The sequence below is a fragment of the Drosophila busckii genome, chromosome 3L (assembly GCF_011750605.1).
Source record: "Drosophila busckii strain San Diego stock center, stock number 13000-0081.31 chromosome 3L, ASM1175060v1, whole genome shotgun sequence".
Taxonomy (NCBI): Eukaryota; Metazoa; Arthropoda; class Insecta; order Diptera; family Drosophilidae; genus Drosophila; species Drosophila busckii.
In genome coordinates, this window is record NC_046606.1 from 14,986,710 (window position 1) to 15,007,186 (window position 20,477).

Sequence of the window (20,477 nt, forward strand, 5' to 3'; positions counted from 1 at the left end):
CTTGTAAATAAACAAACAATTATTTTATTTAGCAATCGCGTCGGTACCTGTGGATGCGTGTCCAACTGGTCAATACTAAGATTAAAATATTTGCATAGATAGATAGATAACAAATTTTGTTTTGTGTTTGTATTTAACTCGCAGGTTAGTGGAAAGCTATTGTTGCTATCAGTTGCACCATTCGTACTTTGTACTTTGAACTAAAAAACCAGTATGAAATTTTCAATTTTTCCTGCAGAAACTACAACATGTCTCTTTCCAAGCCACTGTACTCGCTCTTCGGCAGCTATCTGGAGCAGCTATTCAACCATCCTGTGCGCACAAAGTCACTTACGGCGTAAGTGCCCAAAGCATACCCAGCATAATATTTTTCTACCGGCTTTGCGCTACTATTACAGCTGTTTTCTGGCCACTACGGCAAATGTTACATCTCAACGCATGGCAGGTGCCAAGAGACTGAATCAACAAAGCGTATTTGCATACGGATTGTTCGGACTTATCTTTGGCGGCTCTGTGCCACATTATTTCTATCAGACCGTGGAGCGCCTGTTCAGCCAGGATATGAAGTTCAGAAAGTTCTTTTTGTTTTTATCAGAGCGTTTAGTTTATGCACCTATATACCAGGCGTTATCTCTGTACTTCTTATCCCTGTTTGAGGTGTGTATTGTTGTAGAATTGCATTAACTAGAAGGTCAACTTATTTATATACTTTTATTGCAGGGCAATTCACATGCAACAGCTGTCAAGAATGTGGAAAAATTGTATTGGCCTGTGCTTAAAGCCAATTGGAAATACCTGTCCGTGTTTGTCTACCTGAACATGGCTTATGTGCCGCCCATGTTCCGTTCCTTATTCACGGCCATTATTTCGTTTATTTGGGTAATTAAGATTGCACAGAAGCGTCGCCGTTTGCAAGAAAAGATGGCAGCTGAAAAATCCAAATAGACATTCCATAATCCTAACAATATTCTTTGTATATTGTATGCTATTTTGTCTTATCACAAACTACTTAGCTAAGATTACGCTTTATCTACGCCACGTTTCAAAGGTTTCCAAAAAACGTTCCACTTGTTCTAGTGTTTTAAGTACAATAGTAATGTATAAAGTTCAAACAATAAAACGAACAGTGCACTTGAAATGGCAACAAATAATATTTATTTAAAAACGCAGCTTAAAAACTAATTACTGAGTGGAGTACATATATTATTGTGGTCGTGATTTAGCTACTAAATTCAAAGAGAAAGGCCTAGAGAAGAACATTGGTACCAAAGTTGAGACTAAAGCAAAGCATATGGCTCATATTTATAGGACTATTTGCATGTCTGACTAGATTTCGCCGCGCATTTTGCGCAGCGACGCGCTTAACACTCAAAAAGCCATAGCCGAGGGGCTACTGTGCAACGGTGTACCTGCGGTGGGCGTGCCAGGAGAGCTGGCACGACTAAAGCAGCTGGAGCAGCAGCTGGAGACGTCATTGTCACCAAGGTCATCAGCATCGCCATTATTAACGCCGTCGCCGCTCTTATGATGATAAGGTATGGGACGCTTGCGCGCGCTATAAAAATACAAAAAAGGTTTCATTTAGTAAAAATATTAACGTTTGATTTTAAATACAAAAATAAAGAAAAACTTACCAAAATAAGAAAATTGTCTAAGCAACCAAAATCAATAACTAAATCCTTTAAATAATAATAAAAAATTGAAATTCGCATAGTTTATTCTGCGCACAAATATAAATAATTGTGCTGTGACTAAATTTTACAATAATTATAATCAATGAAGCTACAAAGGATAAAATGTAATTCCTGAGTTGGCTGTAAAAAATATAAAATTATTTTTAAGTTAAGCAAAGAAAATCAGGTGTGGAAATGAGGAGGACCAGCTAACGTCGTGAGCTTCTTGGCGAGCGACGGCTACAAAAAATATGCATAAATAAAAATTTACAAAACATATTAAAAATTAAGTAAAATGGTATAAAAAAATAATTATTTAAATAAAGTTGTTTTGTTGAAGCGTCAACTACCTAGTGATGCGACGCCTGTCCAAAAAGCTGGGCGAGCCACGTCGACGCGGTATGGAGGGTGAACGTGAACCAGATTGTGATGAGGCCGAGCCACTGCCCGAGGAGCTAGCGGAGCTGCTGCGCGATGAGCAGCTAGAGCGTGATGAATGTGAGCCAGAGCGTGATCTAGAGCTGCCCGAACCGCTGCGACTGCTGCCAGAACTGTAGCGTCTGGAAAATGTGAATTAATTAATATGATTGACTCGACACTTTTAATGATTGTGACCTACGATCTGGAACGGCTGCTGGAGCGACGATGATGATGACCGCTGCTCGTGCGCCGCTTGCTACGACTGTGACTGCTGCGTCGCGAACGACTGCGACTACGTCGTGCTGCGCTCTCAGCCGCTGCCACCGTGGCCGTTGATACCTTGGAGACAATGGCATCCACCAGCGTGCTGTCTGCTAGTGCCGCAACTAAAGGCTGTGGATCGTGAATTTTGAACGGTTTTATAAGAATTTTGGGTTTCTGTGTCTGATGATGATGATAGCTAATACTATTGGCCGCTACGGCCGCCGCCGCTGCAGCTGCATTGAAACTAATGCCACCGGCCGGATGACCCAGCAGTGCCAGACCCGCCGCAGCAGCTGCTGCTGCAGCATTGGAGCCACTAGTGCCAGCAAGTGACAAGAGCCCCTGGCGGGCATGATGCATATGATGGCTACTGGCAGCAGCGCCACCGCCGCCGCCGCCAGCGGACAGCAGCGCATGCTGTGGCCCATGACCATAAAGACTAGAATTGTACATGCTTAAACTACGCGCTAAATGCTGCTGCTGATCCCTTCGATTTAGCAACGGCGTCAAGCCATTAATCGCGCTGTTGTTGCTTTGCTGATTTTTGCAAATGTTGTAATGCGTGGCCGTCAGCAGCGGACCATGATTGAGGCGATTTGTCGTGCGATTATATGTGCCCGGCGTGCCGGCAAGAAAGGGCAACGCGTTGGAATTTGTATGAGGAGGACCACCACCACCAGCACCACCACCACCGGGTGCACCACATGCATTGTTATGATTGCTATGATTGTTATGATTGTTGTTAATATTGTTAGTATGATGTCTACTGTTGGGATTGTTATTCAGCGTGCGATTGTGAAAGACACGCTTTGTATGTGGCATATGCATATGTTGTTGCCTCTGATGGTATTTAGTTGTTGCTGTTGTTGTTGTTGTTGTTATGCTTGTTGCAGTTGCTGTAACTGTTGGTGCTACAGCTGTCGCTGCAGCCGGGGGCACTGTTGGACTCTTGGCGTCCCCATTTGCAGCCACTTGGGGCACCTTGCAAATGGGTGGCGTATGCGCGTCCCTTTTGTTTGCCTCAGCTGCAGCCTGCGTAAGCGCCGTCACAGGTGGCGGTGTTGTTGTTGCTGCTGCTGTTGTTGTTATTGCACTTGTTGTTGGCGTTGTCAGTGGGTTATTAATTAAAGCGGTTACATTGTTAGCAACAAGAAAATCATTTAGCGAATTACGTTTGGTCGCCAGCACCAGAGTATCGCCACTTACTTCGCTACCCTCGGCATCCTTGGCATCACCATTCTTCTCCATAGTTTTGATTTTCTGCTTTGCCTTAGCCGCAATGCCCGACTTCAGCTGTTCCAGCATGCGCAGTTCCTGCAATTCTTCTTGCTCACGGTTGCTCTGCTGAAATTGGTCCAAGGCAGCAGCAGCGCTAGGCTCAGCATCGCTGCAATCATCGCTCTGCGCACGCAGTCGCACCACAGGCGTTGGCTTTTGCGCAATCTGCTCTCGCGCTTTGGACTGCTGCCGCTTCTTGTCTGTTACAATGTCTTGGTAGCGCTCCGGATGCCGTTCAGCTGGTGAATAGCGCAGCTCTGATGAATGGGAGCTGCCCGAGCGGCGCACGCTGACACGCGGACTCGGTGTATTATATTTTTCTTTCTTAACTTTGGACTTGGGTGGCGTCCCTGAGCGTTCATGCATCACTACGCTGCTCTTGCGCGGACTGCGACGTTCGCGTTTGACTTGTTCGGGTGTTTGACTGCGTTGGCGCTCCTTTCTGGGCGTTGGCGTGCCTGCTTCGCTTTGGCTGGAGCCACCACTGGAGCTGCTGCCAGAGGACGAACTGGAGCTGGAGCCGGAACGCTTGCGTTTCGTCTGCTCAAGCTCTACAATAACCGACTTGGTGCTCAGTATGTCATTGACAGTGTCTTCGGCTGCCTTAAAAGGATTAAAAGCAGGCGCTGCAGTTGCGGACTTCTTCTCAACGGAACGACTACGTCTGTTGGCTGGCGAGGCAGCTTTACGCTTGTGCGGCGAGCGTGAACGAGAACGCACAGATTTGCGTTTGTCCCGCGAAGCTGAGCGTTGATCGCGACGACGACTTTGCTGCTGACGCTCCTTAGAGCGCTGCCTATCGCGCGAACGTTGTCGCTCCTTGGAACGCACGCGTTCTTTCGAGCGTTGTTTGTCCTTAGAGCGCAGTCTTTCCTTTGAGCGTAGTCTTTCCTTGGAGCGCAGTCGTTCCTTGGAACGTTGTTTGTCTCTAGAGCGTTGCCTTTCCTTAGAGCGCTGCCTTTCACGTGCACGTTCTTTGGGTTTCTGGCGTTCCTTGGACTGTGGACGCTGCCTATCGTTGGAACGCTGCCGCTGCTTGGAGCGTGAACGTTGTCTGCGTCGCTCCTTTGAACGCTGGCGCTCTTTGGATCGTTCTCTAGTTTTCTCTGTTTCACGACGCGGTGGTGTACGTGTGGGAGCTGATTTGCGGCGTCGGCTGCCACTGACGCTGCGCTGTCGCTTCTCCTTGCGACTGTCCGTCGAAGAATCATTGCGATGTGATTTGGTCTCCTTGCGTCGCTCTGGCGAACGACCTCGCTTATCATTGGTCTCAGCCGCTTTGTCAGTCTTCGATGACTTTTTGTCCTTGCGTGCAGGAGAGCTATAAAAAATGTATGGTGTTAAGAGTGGATCCATATCGATTGTTTATTAATAATTCTTACTTTGAACGCGCCGAGTCCGTTGAGCTGGCGCGTGTGCGAAGCTTCTTCTTAAGCTTTTTATTGCGTTTTTTCTGTATAATAAAAATGACATAATTATTAATAAATGTGCAATGAGAACAATTACAATTTAAGATTTAGCAATATATTCAGTTGTTATTATCGTTATAAACACACATAATTCATTGAGACTTTGGCATGATGTATGTCAATATGTAACTTTGATGAAGTTTCTCAGCTTGGTTCTCTTTTGCTGTAAACAAGCGTGGCTTAGTTGAGAGAGTTCATAGACTTAGAACAATAGTTGTAGTTGTTGTTTTATTGTGACTTTAGTTACTTTGAGTATGTAATTATGTGTTATCTTAAAGAAACAGTTCAAAATGAAAGTACTTACAAAACTACAAGAGAGCCATTGAAAGCTATCCTATATCAATGAAGCGCCAAGGGTTTTTATAAACAAAAATTGTAAATTTTCTTTTTCGTTTCGTTTCAAATTACTTATAAATTGTTTGAAAATAGTTTTAATTGTGATGTTCATTTTGAAAAGCAAAACTACGTGTCAACTTAAAAGATCCAATGTACAAAAGACAACGATTAAAGGCTATGCATAAGTCAAAGTCCTCGTGCATAGCCCGCTTCGATTGTTGTCAACAATAGTTAATAGTTAGCTATAACAAACAAAGAAATGAAAACAAAATCAAAATTAATTTATTAAAACTACATTGTGAATGCGTTTGCAGTCTTTTTACCTTTTACAATATTTGTGGGGTGAATTTGTATTTGCTTTTTTTTTTCAATAAATATATATGACTATATATTTTTATTAATTTGTATATTCAGAACTGGTTGATAGTTATTAGTAAATGTATTTTGTTCTTTATAGATATTTTCATTTGGGTGGAAAAAAGAAATAAATAAGCAAGAGAAGAAATGACGTATGTTTAATATTTGGTGACAACAAAAAAATCAACAATTCAATTTCGAGTTATATCATCATATCGGGTATATATATTGTATACATATAGAGACAGTTATATAGATTAGTGTTAATTAAAACAGAGAATCATCGGATGAAGTTACACAGTATGGGCTGAGAGTAATGTACGATTATACATATAGATATAAAGAAATAGTTGGAGACAGCGTTAAAAGTGGATTAGAGTTCATTAAAAGGTATATATAAGAGTTATACATATGCATATTAAGAGGCCATGACACTTTGGAGCCAACTGTGCTCGGGCCACTTTTTGAACTCAACAAAGTTTCTGGTTTTGGTTTAACGCGGGTTAGACGCGGGTTACTTCAGCTAATGCCTAGGGCTTATGCAGGTGCATTACCTTATCCTTTTTGGCTTTCTTGCGTGCACTCTTCGTTTCACGCTCCGCATCGCTGCTGGCATCATCATCATCGCTGTCCTTGTCGCTATCGCCGCTGTCGCTGCCGCTGTACTTGCGCTTGCGAGATTTCTTCGATTTCGATTTACTGCAAGTAGAATGCATAAAATGCATAAATATAACCATTAATAACTGTACAAGGCCAAATCAAATGGGGCATTCGAACTATGCAGCATTGTGTTGATGTTATAACATTAGATAATTTATGTTTTGCAGTAGTAGTAGTAGTAGTAGTAGTATGAGTCTCCGTGGCAGCAACAATAAGGCATGGTTTAAGTAATAGGTTGATTAACTTGTGGTTTAGTGCTTTACCTTCATCGAAAACTGCTCAAAATTGCATTGTCTTAATAATAGTAGTAGGTAACAATAATAATAGAAAGAAAGATGAGAAAGTAATTTGCTTTTAATTGTTGCGAACACAGTTGGTACCTTAACAGAGAGACTGTCTTAATGTGTTTGCGTGTGTGTGTGTTTATTTGTGTGTATGTGTGTATGTTTATGTTATGCGTGTGTGTTTTTGTTGACGTTTTTTTGGTTCTAGTGTCAATGGACATTGAAGACAAGACGACAATTTTGTATCATGATAAATATAATCGAATTTTTACTTACCGCTGGCAATAGTACAGGGGCAATGTGAATGGATAAAACGATATGTGAGTAGTGTGTGTCAAAAAAACAGTTAGCCCACTGAACTCTAGGTTCAATTTGAAAAATAAAACAATGCTTTTTTAGGCAATTGTGTGTTAGAAGTACAAGTATATTACAACAATACTTTTGCTTTGAGAATGTATTTGAAACAATTCATTTTCGTTTAGTATATAATTAGTTGTTGTTATTTTGCTTTTTTGTTGGTTTCATAATTTAAAGCTCATTTATAAACTAAGTGTTGTTCATTTGTACATAACTTTTCGCATATTTTTACTTTCTTTTCTCATATGAGTCCCTGTTGTGGTTTCAGTTTCAAAATGCAATGTTAAAAAGAAGGAGTAGAGACGAAAAACACAAAAGTAATATTAAGCAGTTTGTTTGTTAAATACAAAATTGATTTTTTGTTTTGTTCTTTTTTTTATTCTTTGGCATTCACATTGACTACACCAAACAAAAGTAAAGTTTACTACACAAGAAATAAAAATTTAATGATTTTTTAAGCCAGAAATAAAAAATTTCAAAGAGTTAATAAGAAACTAGTAAACACAGAGCTAAAGATTTTTTTTAAGACAATACGCAGTATCTTTGAGTAGATATGATGAGCTTACCTATCTTTCTTGTGTTTCTTTGATTTTTTCTTCTTGTCCTTTTTGCGTTCAGGACTGGCGGAACTGCAAAGAGAGCAACTTTAATTAATGACAACTTTGAATTTATTTATTTTCTTTTTTACCTTTCCCTGGTGCGCTTCTTTTTCTTCTTTTTATCGGACTTGCGCTCTTCATCGCTATGAGCCACAGCATCCGGCTTGTCAGCACCTTTGGCCACATCTCGCTCTCGCGAGGGTGTGCGCAATAGCGCATAACGTTTGCCTGTCTCCTTGTCCTTGCCTGCAGCGGCTGCTGCCAGGCTTTCACGCTGAGCGTCCAGTTCCTTTTGTAAAGCGACGCTTTTGAGCAAATCCTCCTTGGCCTTGCGATCGCTATCGAAACTGCTGCCCTCCACAAAGAACTCCGATATGTTGAAAGCTTCTCGCAACTTTGCGTTCTTCTGCAGTTGAGCTTCGGCTTTTTGATGTGTATCGCGCGCACTGCAAGCAAAAAGATAATATATAAGTAAATATAATCAGAATATATAATATAATAATTTAAATTTAAAAACTTAAGCTAAAGGCTACCTCGCCATAGCCGCACTGCCAGCGCCAAGCAGCAGCTTTTCCAGCCACGTGCTTGATGATTGCTTGAGTAGCTCTAATAGTGCCGGCAGTGCCTTGTCGTTTATATTGATTTTCCTTTTTCGCTTGTCAGCCGTCATAGCTGTCAGCTCCCTTTGGCTGGCATCAGCTGTTTGCTGCCTGGGCGCTGCCTCCTGCGGGCATTGCGTCATAGTCGCTTCCTGGCACACGCAGGCGCATTCGTTATTCGTCTTACGCATTAATGCTGTGCGCCTGGTTTTCTTGGCGCCGCTTGCCAACACCGGCCGCAATGGTTTAAACTTCTTGGCCACAGCCGCATAGTTAAGTGCCGCAGCCGTTGACGTTTGTGCCGTAAAATGGAAGCTCTCGTAGTTGGCTATATAATTACGATTGTCGTGCTGAAAGTACTGGGACTTGCATTTCCTACCACTGCCGCTTATTGTAGTGGCAGCAGTTGCGGCAACAGCAGCAGCTGTGGCAGCCATACAATTGGAGCTATTGCCGACAAGGTCCTTGCCATAGGCGGGGCATATGTTTGCGTGTCCTGCGCGTTTGCGGCGCTTACGCCGCTTCTTTGCCTTAACCACATGTAGCGTGGTGGTGGTGGAGGTGGCTGTTGCCGTTGCCATTGCTGTGGCTGTCGCTGTGGTTGTGTTTGTGTAGATTTCTGAAGAGAGCATGGCTGGTGCGTTTGGAGAGTTTGTTGGGGTTGAATTGCTTGGCCAAGTGTGGAACAACTGTCACTTATTTATGTTTATGTTACATATATTATTTATAAATTATAGCTTATTATTAACTCCACAGTTATTTAAGGGAAGACAGTGGATTTTACTTTGTATATATGCTTTAAAAATGTTTTGTTTTTTATAAATTAATTGTTTTTTTATGTTACCACAATTTGCACAGGAAGACAGTGGATTTATTTTTATAAAATCTATTTTATTTTCAATTTTTTTTTTAGCAGGAAGACAGTTGATTTTATGTATGAACGTTTTGTAAGTTATATAAATATTCGAAGTATTTTGTATGTAAATATATATTCCTTATTTGATTAATGTTTATATATTTGTTAACGAACTTTATTTGGAAGACGTTGGATTTTTATTTTTGTTTTTATTAGCTTATGACATTACTTAGTAGACACTCCGTTGTTTGCAATATATAAACACGCGCGTACCGACTTCGATTACCGACTAAAACTAATGACTAATTACTTGCTAAGTTTGGAAGACTTATTTAGTGATTTGTTGCTCACAGTTATTGTAGTTCAAGTTACTTTGTCTCTTGCATTTTTTCTTTCAATTAGAGCTTAATGCTACATTATTTCCACTTTGTTGTATAAAACACACACAATAGCAACCGTTAATCCATGCAATGAGATCCGCTTAGGGGTGGCCGGTTTGTTAGCCACCACCCACCATCACCAGCGGCAACAATGGCCTTAAGCCTCCCCATAGCTAGCGGCACTTTATGTTTTTCATTTTTCTGTTAGCCTTAAACACTTGAGCGGCTTCTTAGCGTATTGATTGCATTTTCCTGCATGCATCTTCCACTGTTTTTCATATGTGTCATTTATCGATTTTTCCAGGTGCCCGAGGGGGGCTGTGGCTACCCATTGTGGTTTCTGTAGCACTTTATGCTTTCCTCCTTTTCATCTTCTCATTGCCAGCAGCTTTTGTTGAAGTATCAATTTAATTGTTTACTTTAAATTGTTGTTTATTTATAATTTAATATCTTTATGCTTTTTGCTATGCTTTCTGAGCGCGTTTTACCAAGCGTCGACTTTGGAAGACTCGTTGTGACTGAAAAACAATCTCTGCAGCAGCCTTTTCTCTACAACTCGACGGTTTTGATTGGTGCAGTGGAGGCGGTGGTTCGATGGTGTGCGCAGTCGAGCGGCGCATGTTGGCTCTGGGCTGCTGTGCCAGAGCCGTTGACAGCTGGCTGAGATTTGACACACAGACTGGGCCGCCAGAGCGCTTGGTTCAAGTGTTTATTGATTTGTCAAGTGTGCCATACACAGTTTTTGTTTATATTACATAAGTTAAATCCACTAGACTGTTAACTAACATTACATTTATTGTTGTTACTCACGCTACTCGTCCAAATTCATCCTTTGCCACATCAGTTTTACCCTGGCCCATCAATTTTTGACGATACGAGTCTACTTGCGCTTTGATCTCCTCCGGGGTCCGTCTGTTGTAGAATAGTAAAGCAATAATTTATTAAACATTTAGTTGTTCTTTGGTAATTATATGATAGAGTATTTATTTATAGCAATAGCTGCTAAATGTAGTACCTTGTATATAAACACTTTAGCTTGAATTTTTATTCAAAACTTCATAGCCCCACGATTTAGCGTTGTACACAATTAATTAAACTATTTTTATAATAATTTATAATATATATATTTGTTTTATAAGCTGTGGTTGCTTTAAAAAAAAGTATGCGTCTTGTTATTACACACGGATGTGTTCTACTGAAATAATCTCTACAACTGAAATGCAGTTTTTCACCACCAATCGCAGGCAGGCCAGGCACAGGCTGCTCTGAGCTGCTACTGTCCATGGGCACCGGAAGAGAGCTCATATGAGCAGCAAGCTTTGCGTGTGGGGGTGACACTACCAGGGGGTGGTGTAACAGTAGTAGTGTTTGCAGGGTTGGTGGTTGTTGCTACTGCTTGAGCTACTGAGCGCGTGTGCGTGCGTTCGCTCTCAGTTACCAGGCGCCAAACGTAAACAGAGAAAGAGCACCATAAGGGCCTCATAAATAGTGACACACTGGAGTGCAATGCATTGGCCAAATTTGCCGTCTACTCTTATATAACATCAATATTGCATTACATGCAGAGGTCACGGCAGCTGGATATGCCCCATGGGGTGCCAAATTTTTTGTTTCAAATTGCTTCTAGTTTTTTGTTAACGTGGTTAGTTTATGCTTACCCCTGTTTTTCCAATATTTCCTCAAATTCAATGCACTTTACTTCAATCTTGCGCTTGCGGTCGTGGTCTAAAATCTCCTTGTTGGGCGGCCGATTAAGCTGAGCGTCCAGTTTTTTGGTGTCATCTTCGGCACGATAGTCCTTGTCTTTTTTGCCCGGCCTAACAAATGCCCAATTCCGCTGCACGTGTCCGTTGGTACCCGACCCGCGAGGGGTCGTCAGACCAATCCCGTTATACATACTCAGCACCTCCTTGTCACCAAATTGCTATATTTACCGTACTTAAACGTTTACACAAAATTTGTATGCATTCCGAATCAGCGTTGGTAAATTTGTGCAATTTTCAGTGCTGCCATATTCGCCATATTTCTTATCTCTTAGCACATATTATCCAGTATATTTCGAACAGTGCGGCAATACCAGTTAGAGCGAGAGATCCGATGTCTCAATGGTTGGAGTTCGACTCAAATGTTAATTTAATTTTCAGTGTTGCCAAATTTTCAATAACGAATAATCATCGTTTTTCAACACATTATCAACATCGATGTTTTTTTTATAAACGTTGTAAACAAACTAAATAAAATATAAGAAAAATGTCATCTAAGGACGCAAGCTCTATTACAGATGCACCTGCAAAAGTAGTTTTTAAAAAATCCTCTCGTAAAAACCTACGACAGCGTAAGAATTCCGACGACGAGGACAAGGAAGAACAGTAAGTACATATTCGTAAATATTTTGTATTAATAATAAGTTAATGCTTTCGACAGGCCCACTCTGGAAGAGATAAAGGAGCGTCAACGTTTGCGACAGCGTCCCAATGGCGTGAGTCTTGTGGGACTTGCTCTTGGCAAGAAAGTAGGACCAGAAGAGGAGCTGGCCATTAAAGATCCATTCAATGTGAAATCAGGCGGCTTGGTTAATATGCAATCATTGAAATCTGGAAAAATTAAAGAGGTCGAAGATGCCTACGACGTGGGCATTGGCACACAGTTTTCAGCTGAGACCAACAAACGAGATGAAGATGAGGAAATGATGAAGTACATTGAGCAAGAGCTGCAGAAGCGGAAAGGATGCGGCGCTGATGATAAGACGACAGACAATGACGAAGGTGACGCACACAAGTATCTAACACCCGAAGATGCGGCGCTCTACGCACTGCCCGATCACTTGCGACAATCGTCATCGCACAGATCCGAGGAAATGTTGTCGAACCAAATGCTGAACGGAATACCCGAAGTGGATCTAGGCATACATGCCAAAATACGAAACATTGAGGCAACAGAAGATGCCAAGCAAAAGTTATTGCAAGACGCCAAGAACAAAAAGGATGGACCCTCGCAGTTTGTGCCTACAAACATGGCTGTCAATTTTATGCAGCATAATCGATGTAATCTTACAAACCAAATATTTCAAAGTGATTATTCAAATGTCTTAATCTTGCAGTTAACATTGAAGATAACAGCGACAAGCGGAGAAAAAGACGTGAGGAGCAAGAGAGCAACAACAAAGCTGCACATGCTCACACAAATCCGAATGGAGTCAAACGTGCAACAGATGATTATCATTATGATAAATTTAGAAAACAATTTCGCAGATACTAAATACCTAGCAAATAAAAAGTCAAAATACGTTTATTGTAAAAATAGTTATTTTTTATTTATAAGATGAGCTTCAACAACTTTAATTTACAAGTATGAATCCAAGCGAATGCAGCTTCTGAAATAAAAAGAATTATAGAATTAGCATTGTTTTTTAAGTTACTAAATTACAATTAAGCTTGGAATAAATTTGCAAATCAGGAGAGTTTAAGTTAATTTCAAAGCAACGCATGACTGAAGCTCAATGAGATTCCTACTCGATAATATCATCATCAAAATAGAGCTCACAATTTAAAATATAGTTATACACACCTTATAGACACCATAGCATTCTTGTCTGCAAGCTGGAACTAAAGTAGAAAAAGTTTCCCATTAGTTTTGTTTAAGAAAATATTTAAATCCAATTATTAAAACTTTAAAATTCAGTTAGAGACAAAAATAATTTCATAGCAACGCATGACTGAAGCTCAATGAGATTCCTACTCAATATATCATCAGATTATATATTAGATTGTAAATATAAATATATACACACCTTAATAGGGCAAGTCAATAGATTTTATCATGATTATCCTGCTGTAAAGAAATAAAATATTTATTAGAAAGTGGCTTAGTGTTTTATCGATTATGCTTACCTTTTTAAAAAATGCGAATTTTCTCAGCTGCATTGAGAATCTGAAAAGAAAGAAATACCAAACCCACAACAAAACTACTTTTTTGATTTTGTGTGGTTTTTTTTATTATACCCAGACAACATTGAAACGTTCATCCTCGCTCTATCGTGTCAGCTTAGTTAATATTTATAGAAAAATTCTATTGTTTAAATGTAAAACGCGATGTTCGTTTCCACTATGCATGTTTATATGATGCCGATCTTGTTGGCGATATCTAGAGCATCGTAGTCACGCGCCAGGCGCACATAAGCCTTCTTCTGACCATCGGGTCTGATCAGAATGTTCACCTTGGCCACCTTGATGTCGTAGAGCTTACGCACCGCGGCACGCACATGGTTCTTGTTGGCGCGCAGGTGTGTGAGGAAGACCAGGGTGTTGTTGTCCTCGATCTTCTTCATGGCTGCTTCCGTGGTGAGCGGGTATTTGATGATGTTATACGCATCCATGCGGTTCCTGGTGGGCACCGACTTCCTTGGGAATTTAGGATTACGTGGCAGCTTCAGTGTCGTGGGACGACGGAAGTGCACGTTGGTGCGGATCTTGCGGGTGCGTGTACCGAAAGCGCCCTTGATGATCTGTTTAGATATACAAAATAAATTTGACTTTAGTGGTTTTCAACGTGCAAAAGATTTGGCACATGCGTACCTTGGTTTGAACTTTCTTGGCGTTCAACAAGGCAACAGCCTTGGCCTTAGCGGTACCCTTGGTAAGCTTGGCACCAGTCTTCAGGACAGGCTTCTTGCCCTTGGCAGCAGCGCGAGCCTTAGCCGACAGCTTGGAGAGCACGGACTGGGGCTTCTTGCCAGCGGCAACCTTCTTCTTGGCATCCTTGGCCTTTGGCTTAGCCTTGGTTGCGGTCTTCTTCACAGCTGCGGGCTTCTTGGCAGCAGCAGCAGCTGGCTTCTTAGCAGCAGCAGCGGCAGCAGGCTTCTTAGCGGGAGCAGCAGCTGCCTTCTTGGGTGCAGCAGCGGCTGGCTTGGCAGCAGCTGGAGCCTCCTTCTTGGCAGCAGCAGCAGCTGGGGCGGCTGCGGCAGGCTTCTTCGCCTCTGGCTTCTTGTCGCCAGGCTTTGCTGTAAATCATAAAACACCACACCATCAATACATGTAAACACACATTGGTACATAAAAGTTGGGTTAAGCACGAATAAGCAAAACTACAGCACCAAACAGTCAACACAGTAGCTTTTTGAATATAAAGTTCAATTTTAATTGTTTCACGCATGAAAAACATTGAATATTTAGGCAAACAACTTAGAAAAATAGTTTCCATTGTTTTTAGTAGCGATAAGCAGCCCACACCGCACGTGGCGCAAACATGGCGACAACATTTTAGTTATTTTTTCATTAAAAACTTGTCATTTCACAATTAATCGTATATTTCTGCATGGCGCTTGGTTTAGTCTTGCTTTTGGCGACAAAATCACAATTATTTAATGCATTTTTATATGAAAAATCCTTACCGGATTTCTCGGTTGGCTTTTTAGGTGGCATTTCTACGAGAAAAAGAAATGAAAAGGAAAACCAAGGGGCATTTGACAATTCAGCGGAAGTCGATTGTGACAAGAGTGCGGCCAGACCTCTTGACAAGTGGCAACGCTAGCGAACGTGCCGCCACAAAAAACTAAAATTTTCTATAAGTGTGGCAGCGCTACGGTATTTTAAGATACTTCGAAACTCTGTTTTATTTGAATTATAAAATAAGTAGCGTTTATTTATAACAAAATTAAATTAACATGTGAAGCGCTAATTAACAGCTACAACCACTTTTTTGTCGGCCAAAATGACTGCTCAGATAATTACGTAAATCTGTTAAAGAGATGCAGCCATGTTAATTGTAAGTTAAGTTAAAATTAGCGTTTTGTATTTACCAAAGGTTTGCGACTTTTCAGATTTTTGTGCGGTCTGTGCTTGATCTGTAGATCTACTTTTAATTACGTCCAATTGCTGTTGCACGGCGGCTTCGAAAGCCAATGCAGCTAAACGTTGAAAAAACTCGTTTATTTTATATCCGGAACGTGCTGATACCGACCAATATTCAGCCTGTAATTCGGCGGCTGTAACGCCTGCTAAACGCTCCATGCGCATAAATTCTTCTTTGGTCTAGAATGTTTATAATTAATATATGTTGATAATGCGAACTTGTACTTACCAAGAGATCTGCTTTTGTGCCCACTAGAAAAATAACTGGTGCATTTGTTGTATTATAGTTGAGTGCACTTATTAACCATTTTTTAGCTGATTCAAGAGTATCACGCTTCGACATGTCATATGTAACTACAATTACTACAACAATAGATGAAATACAATATTGATAGTCCACATATTCATATGTTTGGTAACATACCGCTGGCGTTGCGATAATAGGCGCCCGCTATGCACTTGAAGCGCTCCTGGCCAGCTGTGTCCCACCTGCAGTTCATATAGTCTTAGTATGTATTTTTGTATTTACCCTTAACATTTTATAATGAAGTGCAACTTACATTTCCAAGCCAAAGTGATGTCCCAATATATTAAAGTTCTCTAACTCAAAATCTACGCCTATGGTGGCCTTGTAATTATTTTGAAATTTGTCATAACAAAAGCTTAGTAAACAAAACGCGTAGTTAGTAAGCTAAACATCTTTGGAGTCAGAATTTGCTCACCGATTCACAATGGCCGTCTTGCCCACAGCGCAGTCCCCCACAAAGATGACCTTGCAGGGCCGCAGCTTCAGTTTGCTGGGCAGTGGCAGCTCCAGCTGATACCGCAGCTGAGGTGCAAAATCCTTGTCCCGATTGTAAGGCGTCTGGGCAGTACTATATGCGGGCGGCAGGCGACGCAGGTGTGTGCGTGGATCATGCAGCGTAACTGTTGGCGAGGCAGGCAAAAGCAATTGCTGACGCAGTAGCTGAGGCATGTTTAACGTTGCAATTGTAACTAACAGCTCAACCAACAAATGCGACGGAATTGTCGCCAGCCAAAACCACAGGCCTCGTCTGGTGGTAACGGCTTGAACTTGGTGGGTCTGATATACTCAAGGTGAGGTAGGTAAAATGCAAATTCATTAAATGATAAAGGCGACCTAAATAAATAAAACCGTTTTATAAGCTACTAAGCTGGAATTTTCCATTTAAGTACTTAAGTTTCTTTGCAGAAGTAGCGCTAAAGGAAGTAGAAGTTTAACATTAGAATGAGTATGAAGCTTAATAAAATATTTATCATTTTTCTCTTATTGAATACATTATTGTAATTTTTTTTATTCAGATTACATAGTTATTATATACGACATATCAAATGCTATAAGGTAAGTCAATAATACATTTGATTAAAATAAAATAAAAAATAAATATTAAAATTATGACTCTTTATATATTAATATATCTGGTATTAATTCTTAATGTATTACACTAACATGTGGGAACAAGATGTTTTTCATTCCAAGCAGTTTAATGCTTAGTGGAAATTGCCTGTTTATTATATTAATTAATAAGATTTTTTTAATAATAATAGTGCTCATGTTTAGTTTTCTAAACAAATATTATGATAATTAAAAGTTTAGTCTTAAAGATGCACAAGATGCACATTACTCATGGGAACTTACCGTTAATCCGAGCAACATTTATTTTTATATTTTATAAAATTATATTGTTTTCGTTTCCATATTGTTAGGATTACCAAAAGAAAAAGATTAACAAAAGTTAAAGTGCAAAGAAACTTGGTATCCAGTTGGTTGCATTTACCAAATTTTCAAAATTTTATTGTGGTGTTATTTTATTGTCACCACCCGGATAACCAAAATACCCCACACTCTTTACCTGTTCACTCAGCTCTGGATAGAGTGCCAGAGCCTTAAAGAGCGCACGTTTCAGCTGTCTGTATTGAAAGTGTGGGGAGAAAGGCATGTCCTCAAAGGATAACATGAGCAAATGACCCGCCTCATTGCCCACAGCCAGGCAACGGCCACAATGCGTAAAACTGCAAGAAACAAAGTGAAAAACTTTTGAATTTAATTACCATTCATCATACCGAAAGGTGGTGTAGCTAATCTTAGCATCAATGGTGGTCGAGGAGACAGGCTTGAGCGTGCTGTTTCGCAAATCCCAAATGTCCACAGTGCTGTGGGTAAGGGAGACCAAAATAGTAGAGTGCGTGCGACTCCAGCGGGCGCAGTGCACGGGCGCCAGATGATGACGAAGCGTGATGAGTGGCAGCGACAGGCCCGTCATCCAGATGTGAATGCACCTGGCCAGATGGAGTTAAGTACAGAGCGTGTAGTTAAGGTCTCGTTTTACTTACCAATCGCTGCCACAGGTCAGATATAGCTTGGGTGACCAAGGCGAGAATTCCATGCAGACAGCGGCTGTCTCATGCACCTGACGCAACTCTAGATGATGCTGCGGATAGTTGGTGGAGCATTTGTAGAGCGTGCCTTCGTCCGTGAGCACATAATACATATCCGCCTGCAACGGATCCAGCAGCAGCTCCAAGCACTGTGGATGACGATTGGCCAGCAGTGGCGTCGGCTGTGCAGATCGCTGCAGCTCAATGCCCTCCAGCTCGGCCTCGGCGCGCTGCAGACGCTGATGCTCAAAGCCCAGCAGATAGGGACTATTAATCAGTCTGTACTTGGTAATGGCGCCCGCCTGTGAGCTGGCCAAGAAGGCTTCACTGCCATGGCTGCGTTGCAACCACTTGATAGCGGTCACAGGCTCAAAGTGCGGCGAACTGTTGCGCTGAGAAATGGCCAAGGGCGGCTGCTCTGGCTGTGAGATGTCGCGTATCTCAATGTTGCCGTTGTGCAGACCAATGGCCAACAGCTGGGGCGCAGTTGGCGAGAATTGCACCGTAACCACGGGCACCGTATAGTCATAGCAGCGTTCCGGATTAACAGGATTCTTGATGTTCCATACATAGACGTGGCCAGCGCGTGGGAGACTGGCTAACTGCCTATAAGTATAAACGCCATAGGACACGGCCATAATGTCGCCATTGCAGGGACAGAAGCTTACGGCGGTTACAGCCTGATGAGCCGTGGGCAGCGCTGAGGGCGCACTTAGACGCCAAAGCAAACGCAAGCGGTACTTGAATTTAACATCCTCCGCCAATGGATCGGGCGGCGACATGTTGCGATAGCGTCGCTGCTGCGGCTCATAGACATTGCTGGCCAGTATGCGCATGGTTAGCATTAGGGCTAGCTTGAAGCTGGGCAGGCTATTGATGGCTATGAACTGATCCACGCCGCCCACTTTGTAGGTGGTAACCTCCATTTTGCGCTCGCCCTGCACCTGCACGCTCTTGGTGGATGCCTCTAGGTCCTGGTACGTGTCAAACATTTCGAAATTGGACACATAGCAGCCTACGTGGTCTATGGACAGGCGCTCGGTGTTGACCAAGCGTGACTTCTTCAAGGCAGTCTGTGTTTGGGTTTCCGACTCCACAGTGCGTCGTGACTTATCCGTGCCCGCCAGCAGCAGCTCGTAGCGCTCATTATCCGCCAGCACCTGTTTGCCCTCCTCCGTATCCGCCAGCACTGTCATGCTGTGCCGCTCCAGCAGCACTTCAATGGGCGTTTTGCGTAGCAACACCTTAATGAAAGGCGTGGCCATGTGCTTGGCAGACTTGCGCTTAGCGCTGCCAAAACTCACAACGGGCTCTGCCTTTGGCTTGGGCAACTGCTGCTCAACTCCCAGCTGCAGCTTGTAGAGATTTATCTGCAAAGACAAAAGCAGTTAAGCCAAGCCAGCTCATAGGCTGCTAGCCAAGTGTCTACGCACACCCAATGCAATGTCATCTAGCGAGGCTCGCATCACACACTTATTGCGATACTCCGCCGTGCGCAGCGTTTGCAGCTCCTCCGCTGTGGTTGTCCTCATCAGCGGATGCTGGCGGATCCGCTGGCTAAGCTTCTCGAAGTCCGCTGCACGATAATCCTTAATCATTGGCCGGCTCATGCTTGACTCTTAATTGCTGCAAAAATGCAATCAAATTATGGAATTGCTGACAGGCATGGCAACGTGTGCGTTTGCTGGTTGCCATAATCACCACAGCTCTGTTGCCATACGGCAGTATACCACATTGTTATTGTTATTGTTATTGTTGCCATTGTTATTGTTGCGCTACTGCACACATAAATATTCATAATCATAGCAGCTATAAACCACGCAAGCGCAACGGCTGCAGCGAGATTCCATCCAGTCGAACCCTGAATACTCTTAATAGCCAAAAATTGGGAAATTAGATTTAAAATAAAATTTGAAATCAAAAAATTATTTCTAGCATAATTTATAAATGATTCTATGGTATAATATTGCGTAACTTAGTGTAATGATGTTTAGCTTAAATACATTTTTTCAGGAACTTGTAGCTTAATAATTTTTTAAATATATTTTTTTTGTAAACATTTCTCTTACGGCCGAATATCCCTAGCCCCTATTAAATAAATAAATTAACACTTTTACTATTGCATAATATTTAATATTATATATATGTACATATGTCCATAGCCCAAATTAAATGAATAAATTAACACTTTTACTATTGCATAATATTATAATAATATTTATTGCTTATATATTTATATTTATAAATATAAATTTATATAGCACAAGCTTCAAATTTGTTGATTAGAAAATATAAACATACACTACGCGAATTGCATAAAATTGAATAAATTTAAGTTTAAGTTTTCCATTGTAAATGGAAAAAAAACTTCCGTCGGCTGTATGCAGTAACAAAGTCGGTGCTTTGACCTGTCAAAAGAAGTTACTTGTATGTAGTTGAATTTTAAAATTTGTACACCAATTAGATTCACACACACACACACATACACCAATGTAATTTAGTTGTGGCACATGCATGGAAGGCAATAGAAAGGGTCTTTAATTCCGCCAAAACGTATAGAAAATAGAAGTTGAAAAAGAAGTTGTCTTATGTTAATTTGCTTTTATGCTTCGCTACGCTGATTCGCTTAATGAACAACTGCTGCGGCGACGCGCGACGTTAGCGTCAGCGTCAGCAGCAGCAGCAAGCAGAGCCTA

The 20,477-nt window shown here is 41.6% G+C and overlaps 6 protein-coding genes and 2 non-coding genes across 18 annotated transcripts; 2 read left to right on the top strand and 6 right to left on the bottom strand.

The window, feature by feature from the left end:
* Positions 1-2: 2 nt before the first annotated feature.
* Positions 3-1,138, top strand: LOC108599860 (peroxisomal membrane protein 2). The gene is made up of 4 exons (XM_017987001.2): positions 3-144; positions 239-337; positions 399-657; positions 721-1,138. Exons 2-4 carry the CDS (start codon positions 249-251, stop codon positions 943-945), a joined length of 573 nt encoding a protein of 190 aa, XP_017842490.1. The 5' UTR covers positions 3-144; positions 239-248; the 3' UTR covers positions 946-1,138.
* Positions 1,139-11,541, bottom strand: LOC108599858 (serine/arginine repetitive matrix protein 2). 11 transcript variants are annotated; one of them, XM_033293799.1, is made up of 10 exons: positions 11,191-11,541; positions 10,343-10,444; positions 8,231-8,965; positions 7,787-8,143; positions 7,665-7,727; positions 6,352-6,496; positions 5,018-5,088; positions 2,293-4,956; positions 2,024-2,233; positions 1,139-1,555 (listed from the first exon to the last, which is right to left on the bottom strand). In XM_033293799.1, exons 1-10 carry the CDS (start codon positions 11,427-11,429, stop codon positions 1,369-1,371), a joined length of 4,773 nt encoding a protein of 1,590 aa, XP_033149690.1. In that variant the 5' UTR covers positions 11,430-11,541; the 3' UTR covers positions 1,139-1,368. The 11 variants fall into 11 exon arrangements, with proteins under 11 accessions (XP_033149690.1, XP_033149686.1, XP_017842486.2 ...); XM_033293795.1 differs by lacking the exon at positions 8,231-8,965 and adding an exon at positions 5,409-5,438 and having other exon boundaries at positions 11,191-11,538; XM_017986997.2 differs by lacking the exon at positions 8,231-8,965 and having other exon boundaries at positions 2,293-2,486; positions 3,564-4,956; positions 11,191-11,535.
* Positions 11,542-11,732: 191 nt separating this feature from the next.
* LOC108598172 (telomere length and silencing protein 1 homolog) lies at positions 11,733-12,813 on the top strand. The gene is made up of 3 exons (XM_033293664.1): positions 11,733-11,901; positions 11,957-12,576; positions 12,633-12,813. Exons 1-3 carry the CDS (start codon positions 11,783-11,785, stop codon positions 12,788-12,790), a joined length of 897 nt encoding a protein of 298 aa, XP_033149555.1. The 5' UTR covers positions 11,733-11,782; the 3' UTR covers positions 12,791-12,813.
* A 161-nt stretch (positions 12,814-12,974) lies between these two features.
* Positions 12,975-13,071, bottom strand: LOC117134813. Its single transcript, XR_004458860.1, has one exon. It is a non-coding gene; the product is annotated as a small nucleolar RNA Me28S-Am2634 (small nucleolar RNA).
* A 128-nt stretch (positions 13,072-13,199) lies between these two features.
* Positions 13,200-13,296, bottom strand: LOC117134812. Its single transcript, XR_004458859.1, has one exon. It is a non-coding gene; the product is annotated as a small nucleolar RNA Me28S-Am2634 (small nucleolar RNA).
* Positions 13,297-13,500: 204 nt separating this feature from the next.
* LOC108600966 (60S ribosomal protein L23a) lies at positions 13,501-15,025 on the bottom strand. Its single transcript, XM_017988822.2, has 3 exons — positions 14,922-15,025; positions 14,107-14,531; positions 13,501-14,036 (listed from the first exon to the last, which is right to left on the bottom strand). Exons 1-3 carry the CDS (start codon positions 14,950-14,952, stop codon positions 13,647-13,649), a joined length of 846 nt encoding a protein of 281 aa, XP_017844311.1. The 5' UTR covers positions 14,953-15,025; the 3' UTR covers positions 13,501-13,646.
* A 275-nt stretch (positions 15,026-15,300) lies between these two features.
* Positions 15,301-16,357, bottom strand: LOC108598173 (ras-related protein Rab-34). Its single transcript, XM_017984788.2, has 5 exons — positions 16,104-16,357; positions 15,942-16,043; positions 15,806-15,870; positions 15,611-15,744; positions 15,301-15,561 (listed from the first exon to the last, which is right to left on the bottom strand). The coding sequence occupies exons 1-5, from the start codon at positions 16,355-16,357 to the stop codon at positions 15,301-15,303; spliced, it is 816 nt and encodes a 271-aa protein (XP_017840277.2).
* An 838-nt stretch (positions 16,358-17,195) lies between these two features.
* LOC108599453 (WD repeat-containing protein 78) lies at positions 17,196-19,391 on the bottom strand. The gene is made up of 4 exons (XM_017986286.2): positions 19,215-19,391; positions 17,737-19,151; positions 17,467-17,682; positions 17,196-17,415 (listed from the first exon to the last, which is right to left on the bottom strand). Exons 1-4 carry the CDS (start codon positions 19,389-19,391, stop codon positions 17,196-17,198), a joined length of 2,028 nt encoding a protein of 675 aa, XP_017841775.2.
* Positions 19,392-20,477: the final 1,086 nt, after the last annotated feature.

Excerpts from the sequence above, each read along its gene's own strand:
- LOC108599860 (XM_017987001.2), top strand. The coding sequence starts at position 249 with ATGTCTCTTTCCAAGCCACTGTACTCGCTCTTCGGCAGCTATCTGGAG. Across the intron at positions 338-398 it reads CGCACAAAGTCACTTACGGC|CTGTTTTCTGGCCACTACGG; the intron begins GTAAGTGCCCAA and ends CTACTATTACAG. Across the intron at positions 658-720 it reads ACTTCTTATCCCTGTTTGAG|GGCAATTCACATGCAACAGC; the intron begins GTGTGTATTGTT and ends CTTTTATTGCAG.
- LOC108599858 (XM_033293799.1), bottom strand. The coding sequence starts at position 11,429 with ATGTATAACGGGATTGGTCTGACGACCCCTCGCGGGTCGGGTACCAAC. Across the intron at positions 5,089-6,351 it reads AGAAAGCCAAAAAGGATAAG|AAAAAACGCAATAAAAAGCT; the intron begins GTAATGCACCTG and ends TTTATTATACAG. Across the intron at positions 1,556-2,023 it reads GACAGGCGTCGCATCACTAG|CGCGCGCAAGCGTCCCATAC; the intron begins GTAGTTGACGCT and ends GTATTTTTATAG.
- LOC108598172 (XM_033293664.1), top strand. The coding sequence starts at position 11,783 with ATGTCATCTAAGGACGCAAGCTCTATTACAGATGCACCTGCAAAAGTA. Across the intron at positions 11,902-11,956 it reads GACGAGGACAAGGAAGAACA|GCCCACTCTGGAAGAGATAA; the intron begins GTAAGTACATAT and ends TGCTTTCGACAG. Across the intron at positions 12,577-12,632 it reads TTTTATGCAGCATAATCGAT|TTAACATTGAAGATAACAGC; the intron begins GTAATCTTACAA and ends TTAATCTTGCAG.
- LOC108600966 (XM_017988822.2), bottom strand. The coding sequence starts at position 14,952 with ATGCCACCTAAAAAGCCAACCGAGAAATCCG. Across the intron at positions 14,532-14,921 it reads AAAGCCAACCGAGAAATCCG|CAAAGCCTGGCGACAAGAAG; the intron begins GTAAGGATTTTT and ends TATGATTTACAG. Across the intron at positions 14,037-14,106 it reads CCAAGAAAGTTCAAACCAAG|ATCATCAAGGGCGCTTTCGG; the intron begins GTACGCATGTGC and ends ATATCTAAACAG.
- LOC108598173 (XM_017984788.2), bottom strand. The coding sequence starts at position 16,357 with ATGCCTCAGCTACTGCGTCAGCAATTGCTTTTGCCTGCCTCGCCAACA. Across the intron at positions 15,745-15,805 it reads CTATTATCGCAACGCCAGCG|TAATTGTAGTTACATATGAC; the intron begins GTATGTTACCAA and ends CTATTGTTGTAG. Across the intron at positions 15,562-15,610 it reads GCACAAAAGCAGATCTCTTG|ACCAAAGAAGAATTTATGCG; the intron begins GTAAGTACAAGT and ends TAAACATTCTAG.
- LOC108599453 (XM_017986286.2), bottom strand. The coding sequence starts at position 19,391 with ATGAGCCGGCCAATGATTAAGGATTATCGTGCAGCGGACTTCGAGAAG. Across the intron at positions 19,152-19,214 it reads TAGATGACATTGCATTGGGT|ATAAATCTCTACAAGCTGCA; the intron begins GTGCGTAGACAC and ends TTGTCTTTGCAG. Across the intron at positions 17,683-17,736 it reads CTGACCTGTGGCAGCGATTG|GTGCATTCACATCTGGATGA; the intron begins GTAAGTAAAACG and ends CCATCTGGCCAG.